At 40.5% G+C, this 20,148-nt stretch overlaps 1 protein-coding gene across 2 annotated transcripts in view; it reads right to left on the minus strand.

The window, feature by feature from the left end:
* The window catches only part of HSD17B4 (hydroxysteroid 17-beta dehydrogenase 4), a 370,026-nt gene that overhangs the window by 220,620 nt on the left and 129,258 nt on the right, over nt 1–20,148 (minus strand). For both annotated transcript variants that reach the window (XM_073676923.1, XM_073676920.1), the window contains exons 8-11: nt 13,700–13,887; nt 9,564–9,655; nt 7,314–7,338; nt 4,684–4,812 (exon numbers count right to left, since the gene is read on the minus strand). In XM_073676923.1, the coding sequence (XP_073533024.1) occupies nt 4,684–4,812; nt 7,314–7,338; nt 9,564–9,655; nt 13,700–13,887 (434 nt within the window). The remainder of the gene's footprint in view (nt 1–4,683; nt 4,813–7,313; nt 7,339–9,563; nt 9,656–13,699; nt 13,888–20,148) is intronic.

Genomic DNA, 20,148 nt, shown 5'->3' on the forward strand with positions numbered 1-20,148 from the left:
AGTTTGACATCTATGGCCTAGAAGGAGGGGATAAATGTTTTTTTTTTTTTAGCAGAGCTGTGGGAGCTGATGCAAATGTTCTTGTAAGGAGAAAAAGTTCAGTTCTATTCTATTGTGCTGTGTTACTTCCATGTCTCACACTGGTAACACTCCCTTTTATTAAAAATAACCTCTGGAGAGTGTTTCTCATGTAGATTAGTGTCCGGCCCATAGATCTTAACAGCTCATTTACATAAAATAAAAGTGTGGATTTCTCTGGAATAAGACATCTAATTGCAGATATGAAGGTATCATTTTATTCAGCTTCCTATGACCTACATGCCCATATAGACTGCTTAGGATGATTGATCCTACTAACAGATTTCCTTTAAGAAATGAAATATACTTAGTAGTATTTAGAGAGCTGTAGAAAGGTCATGTCACAGGTAGAATATTACATCGCTAAAAAGCTGTAAAATCAGGAAAGGAGTCTACATGCCAACCGGGAATCATGTCACATTGTTCATTAGTGAGTACAATCGTAATTATAAAGAAATCCTATTAATTTTAATTTCATATCCTATGAACACAAAATTTAAATAGAAAAGCCTTTTCATACAATTAGGAGGAAAAAGAAAAATCAGAGTCAAAGCAATTACAGCAGACTCCTGACTCAAGAGCACAGTGACCGAGCGCTCCTCAGCCGTCCATTGCTCTGTTTATGTCTTAAATGTCAGGATGTGAAATCTCTCCTGGGGGAGATATGTGCAACTATGGAAAGAGATTTCAATCTTTTTTTAACAAGGAATTTTCATCAAAGAGAAAACACATAATACATTTTCAACAGTGCCACTGGGATCAAAAAGATCTTACAGTGCGTTACTGTGGCTTGTTTATAGTCTTTAGGACTTCCATGCATTTTGCACTGGTAAGATGCTGCAGCAAACACTCATCCTCTACACCATAAGCCTGGTTAATGACAGCCTCGTCAGCCTGCTCCACAGTAACACGTGTCAAGGACACAGCGGACATGCCAAGGCCTTGGGCCCAGTTAAAGAAAAGCTGAAAAGTGCAAACAGCTCGTGCTTTCTGGATCTTATTTGTAGATTTTAGTTTTTCATTTTCGGGGTCATTTATTCTCATCCAGTTAAGGTTATGCTTCAGATGAGAACTGCGTATGAAAACCCCGGCGGGTCTTACTCTGCATTTCTGGTGGACACACAAGTTTCATCAATTAAAAAAAAAATGTAGTAACGCATCTTTATCCCATTCGTGACTGGGCGATTTTCCATTTTTTTTTTGCACATTCATTTTTATTCTCCCTCTTCCAAGAGCTATAACTTTATTTTTCCACCAGCATAGCCATATGAAGGCTTGATTTTTTGCAGGCCAAGGTGAAGCTGTGAATGATACCATTTATTTTAAACATGTACTGTGCTGGAAAATGTTTGGTAAAAAGGTGCAAAAATCGCAATATCGCCATTGATTTTTGGGTTTTGTCTTTAAGCCATTCATTGAGCACTAGAAATTTTCTGGCAACATGACTTTACAAGTCAGCACAATTATGCTGATACCTAATGTAGTGTAAAAAAAAAGAAGATTTGAAATTCATATAGAAAAGAAAAAAAAAGAAAGTATAGTCATTTTCTGAATTCCACAACATTTTCATTCTTTGACGCTGATTCTCATTCCCCATGTTTGGCCCAGATAAAACTACTTATACTCCCCTCCGGTGAAGTTCCAGTGGTGTCGGCGCTGGCGTTCCCGGAGCTCATGTGAGGTTGTTACGTCACACGAGCCCTGCACCCAATCAGCGCTGGCGTCACTGTCCTCGTCTTTGGAAGTTTTGAACATCAAGAGGAAGCCGGGGTTGTGGCTGATCTCTGACTTCTTCTTGATGTTCGAATTGTTCGAAGGTGGGGACAGTAACGCCAGCGCTGATTGGGTGCGGGGCTCGTGTGACGTAACAACCGCACAAGAGCCCCGGGAACACGAGTGCTGACACCACTGGAAAGCCGCTGACACTGGAGGGGAGTATAGGTATTTTAATTTTAACGGGTGCCAAACATGGGGAATGAGAAGGGGTTGTCCAAGTAGTGTACCAAATTGGTAGCATCTTTGGTTACATACAACATTTTGGTACCTTTTAATTCAATTTTTTAAGGGAAACATGGCAACTAGAAAACAGCAATCCTCTAGTTTTGATTTTTTTTTACTTATTTTTTTGCTTTGCTTTACGGTGTTCACCGTATTAAAGCTTTTAATTTTTTATTTTTAGAGGGTGGGTGATTTCATAAACTACAGTTTTAGCACTCTTGTGCTCATTGGGGACTCGAACCTGTAATAGTTTATTCTATATAACATAACACGAGTATTGCAGTATATAGGGAAACGATAGGAGTCTCCTATGAAATGTCCCTATTCACCAAGATGAAAGCCATAGATGTCTTTAGCAGGCTCTTGAGCCTGCTACATACATCGGTACTAGACATACGATGTACAAGTTTGTTCCATATCAGGAAGGGATTAAATGGTTATTCCCACAATAGCAATCATAGCTCAATGGCTTAAAATTCTATTTATGTGCCAATTTTATCTAAATATCTTGCAAAGTTCACATATTTGAGACCTTGCGCTCATACAGTTTCTGCCTATATTTGGGGGTAGGGATTCTAAAACCTACTTTTACAAGTGCATTTAGAGGCAGGGACAGTTCTAAATCTCACAGTACACATTGCTAACATACATATAAGTAGACATATTTAATGTATAATCTTTATGATTATTTTCTTCTTTTCCAATTCGCCTGTGAAACTTTTGAGTGTCAGTTTCTTTTTGACAACTTGACAAAAAAAAAAAAAAAAGGAGGTTGGGAAACTTGCCACATAACTTTACTCTCTAGAGATAAAATACAGGGAAGATTACTGCATACACTAACAATTATGGAGTGGAAGAATTTTCTATAACTGTAAAAGATTTCCTGTTAAAATGGAGATTATAAAAGTCTGAGTAGAAGCCCTACTGTTCATCTGAATAGAGTTGATTTGGTAGGAAGGACACGAAATCCTGCAAACCCCATTCAGTTGATTGGGAAATTACTGCAACAAATCTACAGCAAGTGAATATGTCTCCCTAAACCAACTTGGCACTCTCCACAAGGACAAACTTCTCCCCTTAGCTTACGTTCGCACGATGAGTTTTTGACACTGTGTATTTTTGAAAAAACGCAAGTAACCTATCTAACTCAAAAAGCTCATTGTGGGAACATAGTCTTGGACTCTCTGTGAAAGGAGTTTCTCCCAGCCAACCAGTTTTCCTGCTTTGCACTAATTAGGGGCAAAAAACCCAAAACATTTGTCTATAAACGGAGGTGCCGGTTTGGCTGTCTACCCTAAGCCATGTGGCAAGACTGACTCTTCCGCAACAGGTTATGCCATAGGAGAAAGCGATCAGGCATGTTGAGCTCCAACATCGGATGCTTTAGCTCCACCTGGAGCTAGTGCCAGTGGTGTCTGAATACAACTTTCCGTCTCCCCCTTCCCAATAAAGAACACATGAACATTTGAATCAAATGTCAGGAAAGATAGCTGCCTGTTCAATCATGGTTGGTGATAGTACTACTAAACCATCCTCTACAAACATGACTGGTATAATGCTTGCAAGAAAGTTAAAAGGTCCTTCATGTCTGAAGGTTATAAAATAAAAGAATGAATGATGGTCTCTGTCATTTAAACACAACTGAGAATAAAAATGCAAAAACTACAACAATAAATTATAATATTGGTGAGCGCAGCATGATGTACGGGCTGAGATCCCGATTCCACTTAATGGGCAGGATTTTGCGGTTTCAATAAAAACAGTGTTTATCAACAGGACAAGGTGTCTCGTGTCTCCTAGTCCAACCACACCTCCAGCACTGAGTAGCAGCCTTCTGTCAGTATACGGTCATGATGCCTCAGCTCAGCGTGTCTTGGGCACAGTGAGTGACAACTCAGTCTAATCTAGTGCATGGGCTTGCTGAGCTGTAGGTATTTTCATTGACAGCTCAGCCGTCCAAACGGAGACTGGGAGGTGCTTAGACTCTTTCAGGTGTTTCCTGTTCTAAATGATTACCCAGCTACTTAGCCAAGTTGTCATCCCCAGATCTCTGCCAATCGTAGCATTTGTTCAGTGATTTGCCTTGTATTCCTGTGTTCTGATTGTTAATCTATTTCTGCCTGACACCTAGTTCTGACCATCTGTGTGCCTAGCCTCTTTGCTCTGATCAGCTCTCTTCCTGGTATTCTGACCTCGGACCGTTGCCAAACTATGCCTTTGTCTTTTCCCTTTTGTTTACTATGTGCTCTCTTGGTATCTAACCCCTTAACGTTTGACTATCCTGCCTCACGGGTTGTCCATGAACAGTGACTAGCGTGACATATACACTGTACTAGGAAAGCGGCCAATCAGCGGTGTGGGCGGGGTTATACAGAGCTCAGCATTCAGAGCTCTGCCAAATCTGCAACAGAGAAAATGGTGATTCTATCACAACTGCTGCACAAAGAAAACTAAACTTACTGTCCCTACACCGTGATGCTATCAGATTACATAGCAAAAACCTATTGACAGATTCCTCTTAATAAACTAAAAACAGGTATGATTTAAACAAAAAAATAAAAGCACACATTTCATTAGTTGTAAGGACATTCTGATTAATATGGTTACCTTGAATTGTTTGTGGCTTAGTAACATTATCAAAATCACAAATCTTTGACCACTCATCACGAACAGCTTCTGGTGTCATTGGGCGATTCTGCTGTCTGATAATGGAACCAACAGTTCTCTCCCAACGCACTAATTACAAGAAGGGAATGGAAAATATTGATCAGAATCCTCAAGGTGATGGCAAAGAGTACGAAGCAATACAATATAAACTTACTTCTAAAGGCTACTTTCTAAAGAATTCTCAGAACCATCTCAAGGCAACTGCATTTTTTTCTTTTCTTGCAAGCAGCTTTATAAAAAGGGCTTTCGCCATTTCTCCTGCACCACAAAGCTGCCCAGCACAGGAGGGAAGAGACCTTTCCAAGGAAAACTTCTGATGTCACTGAGGGGTTTTGTTTGCTTTTGTCAAGCACAAACACTGCTTCCAAAAAAGTGAAATTACTTTTCATGCAGAAATGCGTGCCCCTGAAACAGCGGCAGCAAAGGAGCGAGAGGCAGCGTGAGCGAGAACAATACCAAGGAACAGGCTGTGTTACAGGCCATTTGTAAACCTCAGTTCAGTTGATCAATCCCAGGTTATTTTAAAAAAAAGTCTTCAAAAGAACAGTCACCTGTTCAGATCAATCGAATAGACATAAAATGTAAAGTACACAAGCACAAAGCAAAGCACCTAACTGGGACAGAATGTCTCCTTATATAACATAGTATATGGATGAGGACAGCAGAGACAATTTGGAAATTAGTCAATATTTGAATTTACAAGGATATTAACCCCTTGTGGACACAGACATTTTTTGTTATATCCTCCTCACCTATAAAGAACCATACATTTTTTCTTTTTTTTATATTCTCTCCCATATGAGGGTCTGGTTTTTTTTTTGTTTTGCTTTTTTTAAGTGGGACCACTTGTAGTTTTAAATGATAACACTCACTTTACCAAAAAATGTATTGAAAAAAACTTGGAAAAAATTCAAAGTGGGGTGAAAATAGAAAAAAAAAACGCTATTCCGCTATAGTTTTATTGGTTTTGTTTTTAGGACTTTGCAGTAAAAATGGCGATACCAAATTTACACATTTTATTTAGTTGGGCTACTAAACATGGTTTGGTTTCCTTTGTCTTATCCTGAGAGCAATAACTTTATTTATAGCCAGAGAGTATTTTGTAAAGGTTTATTTTTGGGACAAGCTGTAGCTTTTAAATGTTACCATTTTCAGGAATATACAAATTTCTGATCTTTTTTTCATTAGGAGGCAAAGTAAACAACAAACAGCAACTCTACTCCCATATATGGGATTGGCAAATCAGTAAGTGTCCAAACAAATAAAATATCCTAATTATTTTGTTGTTTTTTTATGTTTTGGGAAGAGGAGGGTAATTTTGAACTGTAATTTTATTTTTAGATTATTTAAAAATATTTTTAACTTTTTCACACTTTTATTCGCTACTAACACTAGGGGACTTAAACCTATGGTCACTTGTACAGTACTATCTCTTATGGAGCCCTGCCACAGGATACAAGTATTACACGTAGAGCGAATTTCACCAGTGGGTTAAAATGCAAATCATCAGTCCAGGCTTTATACAGAATGTGAAGAAGGGTGTGCTGCGATGTTCCCATAGCCGCCTGCACCACTGTTAATGCAGTCTTTGTGCAGAAGTTTAGATATTGGAGAATAAACCTTTGTATACAAATCAATGCTCTTTGGCTTGTTTTCATGCAGTGTATAAATGGCAGCTTTTCTACCCAGATTTGGGAAAATTAAATTTTGGTGTATTACTCTAAGGAGCAGCAAAGTCAATGAGGTTTCATCTACAACCATAGTATGAAGTTTACATTTTCACCACATGTGAAATTGTTTCTGCGGACTACCGCAATGGATTTAACCCTTTGCAAAGCATATGTTAAAATTCATAAAAAAATTAAAACTCTGCAATAAAATCCACATGCAAAACATGCGCATTTTACTGCCGATCTGTAGCAAAATCAAGTGCTCTGTTCTTGTACCACTCACATTAAAGGGGCTGTCTGGTCCACATCGATAAGTCTGCAGTCACTCTGTGTGACTGCAGACTTGTGAATCCCCCCAGTGCACGCACTGTGCGCTGTGCGGATCTGCCAGTTTCTGACCCGGGACTCGAGGGTAAGTACGCGTTATATATACCCCCTGGCCAGTGGGCGCAACCTCGCTCCATACACCAGAATAGAGCGAGGTCACGCCCTCTAGTCAGCCATGCCCACGGTTCTCTGGGTCTAACATATTGATGATGTATCCTCTGGGTAGGTCCTCAATGTCATATCGGTGGGGGTCTGACATTAGTCAACCCCACTGATGAGCTGTTATCTGCCCTTGTGGCGGTCGGATCTTAAAAATATATAGAGTCAAAAGAACACAACTCTGTACATTATTTAGTGGCCGTATGGAAATCTTACCCCCTATGCAAATGTACGGGAGATAAAATGCAGCGTTAGAGAATGCTACAAAATATACAGAACCATGTTGTTCTGGCTTGAAACACTTTTACTCTTGTTGATTGCAAAATTCAGTTCCTATTAGGAAATATAGATATGGGGGTGAGGGGAAACCCCTCCAGTGTAAAATTGTATATAGATCTTATTAAAAGCACTCACACTTTCCAATCCATCCAGCTCCAACCTGAAAGACAGAAGACAATTAATTAATTAATTCATTCTGCTGAAATAGTCAAACCTTTAGAGTAAAGTTCATGGGGTTTTTTTGAGGGTTGAGTTCTTGAACATAGAAAGCTACAAACTTTTCCTGAAATAAAATGTGTGCAGCTTTCTTGTAAGACGTTTAGAAAACAGTAAAATGTAATGTATTAAAGTTAACTAAAGATGGTGAACTACTATGTAAGACTCGGTTTAAATTTATGTCAGAAGCCTCATCTGGAGCTAAAACTACAGATTATGGGAAGCATTAATCCAACAGATTTGAACCGTCAGATTTAATACTGTGAATAACCAGGAAGGAAAAAAAAAACAGAACCATTATTCTGATCACAAGAAAGCATCAATACATCAATAATTGAAAATAGATATCTTTATTAATGTGAATAAAATCTCAGAACAATAAATAGATAAATGGATTCACAGGTCAGTAAAAAAAACAAAAACAAAAAAAAAAACACATAAAAGCATCAGAGAAGTAATGAATCACAAAGCTTAACAAGGTCCAATCCATGATATTACATAGATACAGTTACACAGGTTGAAAAAAAGACAAAGTCTATAACTACATCAGGTAATCATACCAAGTCTGCGACTTAGTGAATTATAAACTAATCGATACATATCACTCCGATAGGTAAACCATTCCAAAGTAATATCTTATGTGCACATCTAAAACAGAAGGGATCCAACATCTATTCATAATTATTAGGGAAATTATTAATTGATGACATAATGGCACATAATATAACCTCTCTATAGCAAGTAACACCTTGATGTGCACTTTGCAATCTCCTGACAAAGCACCACTTTTTTTTCTTATTGCAGCGCTGGAGTGGTACTACTAATCTAAGTTCATTGCCCCTAGTCTCATACATTAACAGCCGCTGTGGTCCTCCGTTCTCGGAGCCGCTCCTGTCGGTCTTGTGCAGTTTGTGACCTTCCAGATCGCTCAAGTGTTTGCTGGGTGATCCGCAAATCACAACCCCATGTAAGTCTATAAGAGCCAGAACGAGACGAGAACAAGGCTTCCAGAATTACACTGAGAACTTGTGATAGTCACGTCTGACTTCCGGTCAGTCGGAAATTGCGATCGTAAGATGGCAGCGCAGTCAAGGAGTGGTGAACAGCTGAATATGGCAGCAGCTAAGAATAATACTAGGGTCAGGGAACTTATATTAGTATCACCACTCCAGCATTAAAAAACAAAAAAGCTGGAGTGGTCCTTTAATGTACATCTACTACTGGTATACTGGATTGGCTAGGATTCATTAAGAGTTGCAGACTAATGCCTGATGAAGTTCTATATAATATCAAAAGTTTGGACCTCATCACTAGGTATGTTACTTACTAATCCTCTGATGTTATGACTTTTATGGGTTTTAGGTCTGAATTGGGGATCTGTTTGAAGACTCATATCTTCTGATATTGTTATTGATATTAATAAAGATAATGATTTATAATTATTCATACTTTATGGTCAGAATATTAGTTATTGGATTATTGGTTAGTGATTGTGGAAAGCAGCCTGCAGCATAATGAGAAGGAAGCCACAAGGACTAGAAATGCCGCTGACTGTTCAGTTTCGCCGTATCACTCTTGATACTAGAGGGAACAATTGTAACAACGCTGTAATTAGATCACTGCTATGTATGCAGTTTCCCACTATTGGCTTATCAAGGTGAGCCTGTACTCTTAACAATGAAAAAGGCTAAACTACACAGTATTTTATCTGACTCCAAGGCTATAGGCTACGCATAGAATGGTTTTGATCTTCTGGACAAGGAGGAGAGAAAGGAACAATGTGGAATTGCGATATTACATGACAATTATGTGAATCTTGCAGTTAAAAAAAACAGGACTATGCATCAGATTCCCATAAAAATAGCACAAAAATAGCACAAGTATACTGTAAATCGACAACATTTCAGAAAAGCCTGCGCATCTGACCTTCTGACATATGAGACCAAGACAAGCTTTATATTTCCATTCAAGTTACCTGCCTATATTTTACTTTTCTAAGGTTGCTTCATTTCTTTACTTTGTCCAACAAATATAGCACAGTATGCATTATACACAGTTGGCCGATTAAACACAGACTTTTCATAGTAAAAGAGCAAAAAAGTGTCAATAGGAGACAAATTCTCCCTAAAAAAATTTAATTGGTCTCTCGACAATGTAAGAAAATCTCACCTCGAACAAACTGCCATTTTCTTGACAGCTTTCATGACATAGCCACAGCACAAGGGGCGCAACATACTCTGGCTTCAGAGCATCCAGAAGGTCTACAATTAAAACAAGCAGGTTTAGTAAAAAACACACACACATATTATATATATATACATATTATATATACACATATGTTCTATATCTATATAGATAAATATCTATATGTAGATAGATATACATATCTATAACACATGCATACATATATTGCACAACCATCCAAGTGCACACACACACTACAAGTAACACAATTGCACATTACAGGTACAGGAATTGTTAGGAGATCCCATCAGTAGGCATTGATATAGAGAAGAATTTCCACCCCACAAACCCCCTTCCTTTCCCTCTTGCAGCTCATCCATACTTGTCTATCAGAAAGCCAAATGGAGAGAGAGGAAGAGTCAGAAAATGATGATGAAGAAAAGACTTAAGCAGAGAATAGTCATGGAAGTTACAAATGACGAGAGTCAGAAGTACAAAGAAAGTTGAAGGGAAGCCTTGCGACAGGAACTGCCATGTATCTAGCCGGGGGTTTTGGCCAGGACCAGGTGTCAACAAGTACAAGAAACACGCAAGAAAGGAGTGCTGACCTTGAAGCATTTAGCCTTTCTGGGCGAGTTACCATTTTAGCTCCCATGAGAATATCTGTTATACATGGAGGTACAGGCAGTCCCACTATTACTCAGAATTGTATAATCTGAATAGCGCAAATAGCATTTGGGCTGATCAGAGTTTCTAAGCACAGACCCCAGAGACCGGGTAGTGCAACCATCAAGGTAAAAGTGGGATGAAAATCGTTGTTTTAATGTTAGCAGTCCCAGCCATTGTTTTCTGTGACTATAGGGCCTCCAAAGACAATTTCAATTAGAAGTCATTTTGCTTCGGGATTATAGAGCACCAAACAGTCAAAACTTTAAAAAGGGAGTATGCTACTGGGGGCAATAGAGAACACATTAGAAAGCTAATGAATTGAGGTGTCCATCTCTATATCGGTACTTCCCTCCTCTGAACTGAATGTGAATGAACTAACCTTACAATTTTTTTACATGAATTATGGTACCATTTCCTTGACTATTTGATATCTGGGTGATACAGTCAGTAATGCAAAGTGACTTGGCATCCAGTCTTTCCAAAACAGATACAATGGTGCCTGGGATTAGCTTGGCTGGCAACATAACACTTCTTAAAGAAACAAAACTCTGCCAGTACAAATTGGCCCGTTAAGCACCAATGTTGCATTTCTTTGCTTTGGCCTTCTTGGACATGGCCTTAGTAATTTGTTGGGCAGAGATCTCCTCTGTAGGCTAAATTGTCACATTGTCTTCACAGCTGAGGGGATGCAGTTAGACATCCCTCCCTCTGCATTCACATACAGAGAATTTAAAGCCCCAGAGGTCAGGTACCCCAGAGTCAGCTCCAAGGGATCTTAAGGACTTCCCAACTAGCCTTTGTGACATTGATAGTTCCTATGTCGGTATTTTAGGAGATTGTCTCAAGTCAGTGTAACTATAAAACTATGGTAGAGTACTTTTGTGAAGACTAATGGCATCCACTGGTTGCTGCCAGTTCTGAACTGATGGCACTGCTGCACATCTTCTGATTATGAAGAGAAGTAAGCATGACTCTTTCATCTGCTGCACTAAGTTCCCTGGCCTGACCACTGCTAAGGCCAAGCTGCCATAATCAAGCCTCAAATCATCAAACACAATGATCAGCATCAAAAGTGGTGTAAAGCACGCAGCCACTGATCTCTGGAGCACTGAAAACGTGTTACGTGGAGTGGAGTGATGTTTCAAGCTTCTCTATCTATCTGGCAGTCTGATGCTTGAGACTAGATTTGGCAACTACCCTAAGACAGTTACCTTCCTGTGTGCATCATGCTAATTAAAAAGTTTGATGGAGGAGGTGTAATGCTATGAGAATTGTTTTTCAGTTGGCCTAGGCCCCTTATTTCCAGGTAAGGGAAATGTTAATACTTTAGAATACCAAGACATTTTCGACAATTGTTTGCTTCTGACTTTGGAGAAGGCCCTTTTCTGTTCCAGCATGACTGTGCCCCTATGCACAAAGCAAGGTCCATAAAGGCATGAATGGGGGAGTTATAGAGTGGTGGAACTTGATTGGTCTCACAGAGCCCTGACCTATCAAACTCAAAAGGGAGATTAGGAGGCAGTGGCCTCTGTACAACATCAGTGTCTAATCTCACAATTGCTCTTCTTAACAAATGGGCCAAAATTCCCACAGATCTACAGATCTTGTAGAAAGCCTTCTTAGAAGACTGTTTGCTTTTAAAGTTGGGGAGAGGGGGCAGCCCAGTGTTCAAAAGGTTATTTCATTTTATATATTAATAGTCTGTAAGCTTGTAGACTAAAAAATTAAATTGAGCAAAAAAAAAAGACATTTCCTAGAGGTCTATAGTTCTGAATCAACCTCATTCAGAAATCTTTTCACGTAGCAGTTGCAGGGTTTCTGAATCACAATAAAACGGCTACATATCTATTGTTTTTGTCATACAGAGTCCAAGATAAGCCAGGCAAGCTTCAAACCTCCTCTCTCTCATCCAGCTCTGCTTAAAGATTTAACCTGTCTTTTGCTGGCACTGTGCTGTAGAGGTGTCTGTTTAAATATTTAGTGTCACGCTGGCACTCGCCGCTCCCGCAATCTAGGTCACAAATTCTACTTGCTGAGAGCAGTCACACTCATTTTGTTAGCTGGACAAATCAGAGGGTTCAGATTTTTTTTTTTTTATACCGTTTGTCTACAAACCAGAAGCATCTCTCTCCTCCAGTTAAAGGCCCTTTATCTCCCTTTATACAGGGCATTAATCAGATTTACTATATACTACATATTGCTATGACTTTGGGAGGAGACAGACTTTAAAATGCTGTTCTGTTTCGTGTGAGAATATGCTATGGCTGGATCAAATATGTTAAACGGCCTTTCATGTGAGAAATTATTAAGCAAAAAATTATTTGCTCAAACGCTCCCCCTTGTCCACTGTGAACATGTGCACTGATCGCACGAAAAGTGACAATTTGCTTGTTTCAATCAGTTATAAATCTTATAGTTGGTTGGCATCCATTTATATAAACAGTAATGGAAATAGCAGGAGAGTAGGAAAACAGGCGAACACACAAGCAATGGGACTTGGAATGGCCACTTTAACAAGCCTTGCTACATGACTTAAGAGTTTTTGGTTTGGCTTTTATCCTATTTGCAGACACTTGTTTCGGGGTGTTTGTCCTCTGTAAATATCCTCTTCTTCTCTTTGGAGGCAATTTGTATATTTAATTTCCAAGGAAGCATTGCATGGCCTATTAGTCTTCCTTGTGGCATGTCACTATACACAAGGAGAGCTGTTTACAAGTGATGAGCGAGCATGCTCGTTTAACCCTTTAACCAAGCATGCTCGGGTGCTTACCGATCTATCTTCGGTGTGCTCGTATATTATGATCGAGTCGCTGTGTCTGCACGATTTATGGCTGTTAGACAGCCTAAACACATGCGGGGATTGCTTGCTTGTTAGGGAATCCTCACATGTGTTGAGGCTGTCTTACAGCTGTAAATCATGCAGACGCAGGGACTTAAACATAATATACGAGCATGCCGAAGCTACTCGGTAAGCACCCGAGCATGCTTGGATAAACAAGCACGCTCGCTCATCACTACTATTTACCCGTAAGCTCCAGTGAGAGGTCACTCAACCAGCTAAATCAGATCTCCTGTATTGCACTGAAGAGGGGCAAATACCCCAAAACATGTGTCTGCAAATAGAGTTTTTGGTTTGGTTTTTATCCTAAGTCATGTGGCAACGCGCAATAAGGAGTTAATATTGGCTACTTCCAGTAGGTGGCACTAGAATTCAAGTACGCTTCCTCTCTTCAGAAGCAATTTGTATAATTAATTACCAAGAAGAGCACTGCCTGGCCTAGATCTCTTCTTACATAGGCATGTCAAGTATATCACTCTCCACAAGGAGAGACGTTACCTCTTAGACCCCATTCTAACAATGTTGTTTATTGACGCTTGTTTAATCAATTGATCTTCCATTGCAAAAGGGCCCTAAGTTATCAGCATCTGTAGACACATTTGCACAACAATACCTTGAGGCATGACAGTCTGCGTGAGTCGGGAACCTGCAGTTGGTGCAATTGAATTGCAATAAACATTGTACTTGACTCCCTCAAGAGCAAGAGTGTTGGACAGACCCACAAGTCCAAGTTTAGCTGCACTGTAGTTTCCTTGCCCAAAGTTTCCATAGATTCCAGCAGCTGATGAGGTCATTATTATCCTATAGATAAGGAAAGTAATATGTAGAGTTACAACAATGTCTCTTTGTTAGACTACATAATTAATCAAAGAGATTTCATTACATTAATGTAAAGGCTAATGGAGCAAAACAGCCAGTGCTTTTGCATTTCCAACTGATACAATGCCACGTGAATACTGTTACAGAATGTACTAGTTGTTTGTCATGCTCTGTTCACATCTGCGTCATGGTGTCAGTTTGCTAAAAATTGCATCCCGAAGGCATCTGATGGACTACATTTATTTATAATAGAGGCAGTAGGCCCATTCCACTAAAGCGTCTGTCCCTTTGATAAAAATAATAAGTGTTGCAAGATGTGACGGAGGCTCTGAAACAGATATGAACACAGCCTAAAGGCTCCTTATACACAGACTTAAGTCAGCAAAACCGCCGATATCGGCCAGCTCAGTCAACAGTAATGTGTATGGGAGCCTCCGGATCATTTCACGTCGGATTTCGAACTGCCGATCCATTTGTTCTCAGCGAGATAAGCCACTGCCGGAGAAGTCTGGTAGCAGCTCTCTCCGAGAACATAGGAGGATGTGGCATACCGAGTGTGGAAGAGTCGGGAGAAACTGATGTCAGAGGAACAATTGGCCAAACCATGGTACAGCCAGCTATTGTGTATAGAGCGTAATATTCATTCACTTTCATTAGTTGCGATTTTACAACTCTATAATGGTAAAGTGAAGCAAAACATAATGGTAGGATAATAGCATTATTTACAGATGCATCAGTTATTTCCACCAATGTTTAAATCAAACAGCACATAGGTATGTTCACACATGGCAGACTTGCACTTGTACTGTTTAGACCGGTCAATGCCCCATTAACGAGAACCAATAAACCATGAACACGTCGCTCAGATCGCTCACCGGCCTGTTTACATAAGCCGACGAACGATGATGATAAAAGAGCAATTGTGTTAACCGCAGCACATTCCTTACATGAGGTGATGAGCTGCCAAAAAGGATATTTTTTTGCCAGCAAAAACGATACAATCACCCAAAAAAACGAGAATTTGGCTCATCTATTGGGTAATCGATAGCATGTTTACACGGGTCCCTACATATGTGCGTTCAACGATTATCGACTCATCAAGATGGAGCGCCGTTTTATGGTGTATAAACGGAAAGAATGAAAAACGTAAAAAAAGATTTACTATTGTCATTATTATTATTATTAGTCAAAACCAAAAATAATTTCAGACAAGTTCACTACTTTTTCTGATTTACTTTAATGGTTACCTTCATTCCAGCAAGAACAAATAGACGAAGCGTAGAATATAATTGTTACGTTGTTAGGATTACCCAAAACTGATCTCTGTAATCCGGCTCCAGCCTACACCTTGCCGTCTCTTTACACTATGGGAAGCACGGCACAGTCTTAAACGCCTGCCAATCATCATGTTTGCTGGATGTTTAATAGCCTGTTCACTTAGGCACAGTTCAGATGTGCACTGATCGATCAGTAACAATGTTCTGTGCAGGCAGGAAGACATTTTTCCCTGCAGCGCATGTCCTCTTTACACAGGATGACGTGCTACTGAGAACGATGATCCGCTAACCAAAAAGATCATTTCACCAACAAACATTCGCTTAGTAATCAGCAGCCGATTAGACAGCACGACCAACGTGAACGAGTGTTCCTAAAGACAATGATAATATGGATAACGATAATATGATGATAATCTTGCAGTGTAAATGGACTTTAACCGTCAGACAAAAAGTGCACAAATTCATCTTTCGATATAAAGAATTACAAGGTCAGAAAATCCACCAAGTCTAGAAACAATTCTTGAACAGCAGGATCCATTAACTCAATATCTAACTATACATAATATATAAAGGGAATGTCCCATGAGAGACTGCAGAAGTGATCAGCTGTTAGTTGTGTGAGAGGACAGCCAGACCTTAAAGAACATCTGTCAGTAGGGTTTTGCTGTGTAATCTGAAGACAGCATGCTGTAGGGGTTAAAAGCCAGATTTCAGTGATGCCCCTCTTATCAAGCAATGTACTTGCAATGATTATAAGCTCCTGGTGCTAAAACAATTACAGGAGCCAGCAGCAGTGCCTGGCATTCTGACACACCATCTACGATAAGCAGTTCACTGTCTATGGACATTTTACATACAAAGCCTGGTGTGGGCAGGGTTAGCTCTGCTGTACTGCTAAATCTAAGAACCCTGATTGTGTCAAAACAGCCCCACCCAGTAATCTAAGTGATACATTGTTGGAATCAGGGTCTCTTTGCCCATATCACGCTGCAGTCACGAGGTAGCAAAAACCTGCTGACAGATTTCCTTTAACAGACGATTTTGCCAGGGAAAGCCATGGCCAGCCATACAATAGAGAAATCAAAGATCTGTATTCTTTCAAAATTAACCACATAAATACAATATTGAAAACATATTAAAAAAAACACATTGGCCAAACACAAAGAAGAAATGCAGCCAAAATAGAATATATTCTCTGGGAGGAAGGGAATTCCTGAATTAAAAGGCAACAGATGAATGTGCTAATCACAAATGTGCCGCAAAGCAAATAAAATCAACATATTTAGATATTCCTTAAATAGATGTGAAATCCATCCACCGCTTTAGGGAGAAAACAATAGCGAAGGTCAATAATAGTTCAAGCTGGCTGGAAACTATCCAGAGTTAGTTCTGAGCAGATGCTGTAAGATGTGTATGCACTTCTATCAAAGCCCAGTTGGCAACACAGCTGCTGGCATGGCACGCGTGCTTCCATTACTGGTTATTATTAAGTCCGCAGTGGCAGAGGCTAAATCGAAATGTGTCCTACAAATTTAACTATGGTGATTTATATTTTTAAGAAGTAGTAAGCAGTGTAATAACAAGAATGTTATTTTTCCTTACACACATTTCAATATCCCGCCTAGTGCTGTTCAGCATTTCTACGAGCCCCATGGCACAAGGCAGTTTACAAGGCGGTATATTGCTCATTTTATAGTGTAATGGCCACTGGGAAATGATTAAGTGGAAACTTGGTGGCTATTAAATAACAGGATGTGAACAATTAATCTTCACTAACAAATTAGAAGACCGATCCAAGTTTTCTTCCTGTTAGGTCTTTCATTCTAAAGGGAATCTGTCAGTATGAGCAACCCTCTTAAAGCACACCTCCAGCCTTTGTTTGTTTTTTTATTTCAGCAATGGAATGGTGCTACTAACCTAAGGTCCCTGATCCTAGTATTATACTCACCAGCCCACTATCTTCAGCTGTTCCCGGCACCGCTCCGGTCCTGCACCACCAACCTTGTGACCGCAACTTCTGAGTGACCGGAAGTCAGAGATAAGCTCTCAGTGTAAGTCTATGAGAGCCTCGTTCTGGTTCTCAGACTTAAATTGAGTTGTGACTTCCAGATCACCCAGCAAACACAGGAGGAGCGATCCAGCAGGTGAAGATAGAGGCTGTCAAGTATGAAACTAGGGGCAGGAAACTTAAATTAGTAGCACCACCCAGCACGGCAATAAAAAAAAAAAAAAAAAAAACTGCTGGAGTGGTGCTTTAAGCAATCTTCACAGGAAGGCAGGTCATGGGAAGTTGAATAAAGTGATACCTTGATATCTGCAATCTGATGTTGCATGCCAGAAAAGTGCACATTTTTCTTATATGCAAATGAGCTGTTAAGATCAATGGGCCGGACACTGATCTCCCTGAAAATCTGCCTGTCACGGGTGTGTCAGGTTTGACAGACAGTCATACGGGGTCTGGCTCTAGAAGGTTGCTGCGTTTGGCCTTGCAAACATCTTCCTGATCCTTTCAGGATTCCCCTCGCTTTAGGACCCAGCGGTGATCCTCACCTTGCTTGGGGATTATACCTTTAGGACCCAGCGGTGGTTCCTCACCTTCTGCTGCTAATTAGCACGCCCTTGCTGTATCCTTAAATACACTTAGTTTCTCCAGAGAGCTAGTGATAGAGTGTCCTAGTGGATTTTTGCCGTTCTCTCCAGAGTCATCTTGGAGCTAAGTGTATTCCCCTATTTATTTACCCTGTGAGTACTTTAGTTTGCAGTGGGGCTAACTAGTGCTCACCCCTCCCCCTCCCCACGTAGGGCCTAGCTCCAGGGTCAGCCATGGCTAAGGCATCCTGCTCAGCCATAAGTGCAGAACCTATATAGGGTCCACAGGGGAGTCAGGATTTGTCGTTTAAGCTTTTTAGGGATCTCCACTCCCCCTTTCCCTACTTATAGGGCACCCTTCCCCTTTCCTGTCATTATACGGTGGGTTCTCCCCATACACAGCGTGACACTGCGTCTTGGGCTTATGTGAAATGAAGGGGATGTTACCAGTGTGATATGTAATGAATGACACTTTGCTGTAATAATCACACACAGCTCTGAGGTGGAATCAGAACTAATAAACAGTACAGCAGAGCTAACACAGTACAGCAGAGTTTAACCAGCACTCGGGCTGTGACATGATACAGGAGGGGCCCGGGGCACATGCATCACAGGAGGGGCCGGGGTTGCCACTGCAGTTGTCATCGTCTGTGGGACTGGAGCGCAGAGCGAGCAGACTCCGTCCACAAAGTGAATACTTCATAGCACTAACCACAGCGTTCAGTGGTGAACGCTGCATGCACGTGCTTGTAGTGTCAAAAGCAATTAAAGGGCTGGTGTTTTGCCGGCCCAAGCACTGTGTTCCCTGGGAATCTGCCAGAGGGCCGGAGAAAAGGATGTTGCGGGCCGTTTATGGCCCCACGGGATGGACGTTGCCAACCCCTGGATTACAGCTACAACTGTATGTAAAATATTAATGTAAAGATGTAAAGTTCTGTTTACTTATATTAAAAATATTATGTGTCTGTTCTTCAAACATTAAATGGGTGTCTCCAATTGCTTTTCAGGAAGGCACCACTCCCCTGCTTGAATGACAGTTCGGAACAGCGGAATGATTGCGGCACTCTACTGAAGTGTGCGCACTCTGAAGCGGTCTTCTGTAGCATTAAAGGAGTGCTGTCACACTGAAGCTTCAGATCCAGCCAGCTTCATATCAGTGCTTACAAGATGTAGAGCACAAAGCATTATAAGCACTTGCGCTACTTGCTTAGGAAGTCGACCACCTCTAATAAACTGCAGTAGTGGCTGGTAATCTAGGCAACGGTAGTCAGCAAAGAATACAACCAAAAATTCCTCCAATCTTGAGAACAGAGAAGATTTTAAATAACAAGGAAATTGCAAAATTGCTTATCTTTAGAAGAATTTTGTAGTGACAACCATTGAAGAATTGGAGAATGAACCATTGAAGGGAATCTGTCACCAGGTTTTTGCAATCCCACCTCAGAGCAACATGATTTAGGGGCAGAGACCCTGATTCCAGCGATGCGTCACTTGCTGGGCTTTTTTCAATAAAATCACTGCTTTATCTGCTGTAGTTCTCTAAATGCTGAGCTCTGTATAACCCCAACCAGATCACTGGCAGCTTTCTGTGTACAGAGGTGTGGGCTCTTGCCAGCCGGCAATTCAGCATTGGTAACCGACAATTTAGAACAGAAAGAATAGAGCATCACACATAGATTAGATAGATAGATAGAAACATGTCAGTCACATATATAAGAAGTACAGTGACAGTGTTGGTTACTGTACTTGTCATTTAGTGTTAAAGGATTTATTAAAAAAAAAAATTGGCGTGGGGTTCCCCGTAATTTTAGTCTCTAGCTGGAGGTTAAGCAGACGGCTGGGGCAGATGTTTGAAGCCTGGGAAGGGGGTAATACCCACGGAGCTACCCAGGCTACTAATATCAGCCCCCAGCTCTCTGCCTAGCCTTTGCTAGCTATTAAAATAGGGGGGACCCCACGTCATTTTTATTTTGGGCCCCCCATTTTAATAGCTAGTAAAGGCTAGGTATTCAGCTGGGGGCGGATATTAGTAGCCTGGGAAGCTCCGTGGGTATTACCCCCTTCCCAGGCTTCAAACATCTGCCCCAGCCGTCTGCTTAACCTCCGCTAGAGACTAAAATTACGGGGAACCCCACGCCAATTTTTTTTTTAATAAATCCTTTAACACTAAATGACAAGTACAGTAATCAACACTATCACTGTACTTCATATATATGTGACTGACATGTTTCTATCTATCTAATCTATGTGTGATGCTCTATTCTTTCTGTTCTAAATTGTCGGGTACCGATGCTGAATTGCCGGATGGCTTTTTTAAAGAGTGTCTTCTGAGCAGTTTGTCAGCTTTTGGACACCTTTGAAGGTGTTTTCTATGTGT

This window comes from Phyllobates terribilis, unplaced genomic scaffold (genome assembly GCF_046119375.1).
Source record: "Phyllobates terribilis strain yellow unplaced genomic scaffold, ASM4611937v1 Scaffold_1__5_contigs__length_1240528914, whole genome shotgun sequence".
Lineage (NCBI taxonomy): Eukaryota > Metazoa > Chordata > Amphibia > Anura > Dendrobatidae > Phyllobates > Phyllobates terribilis.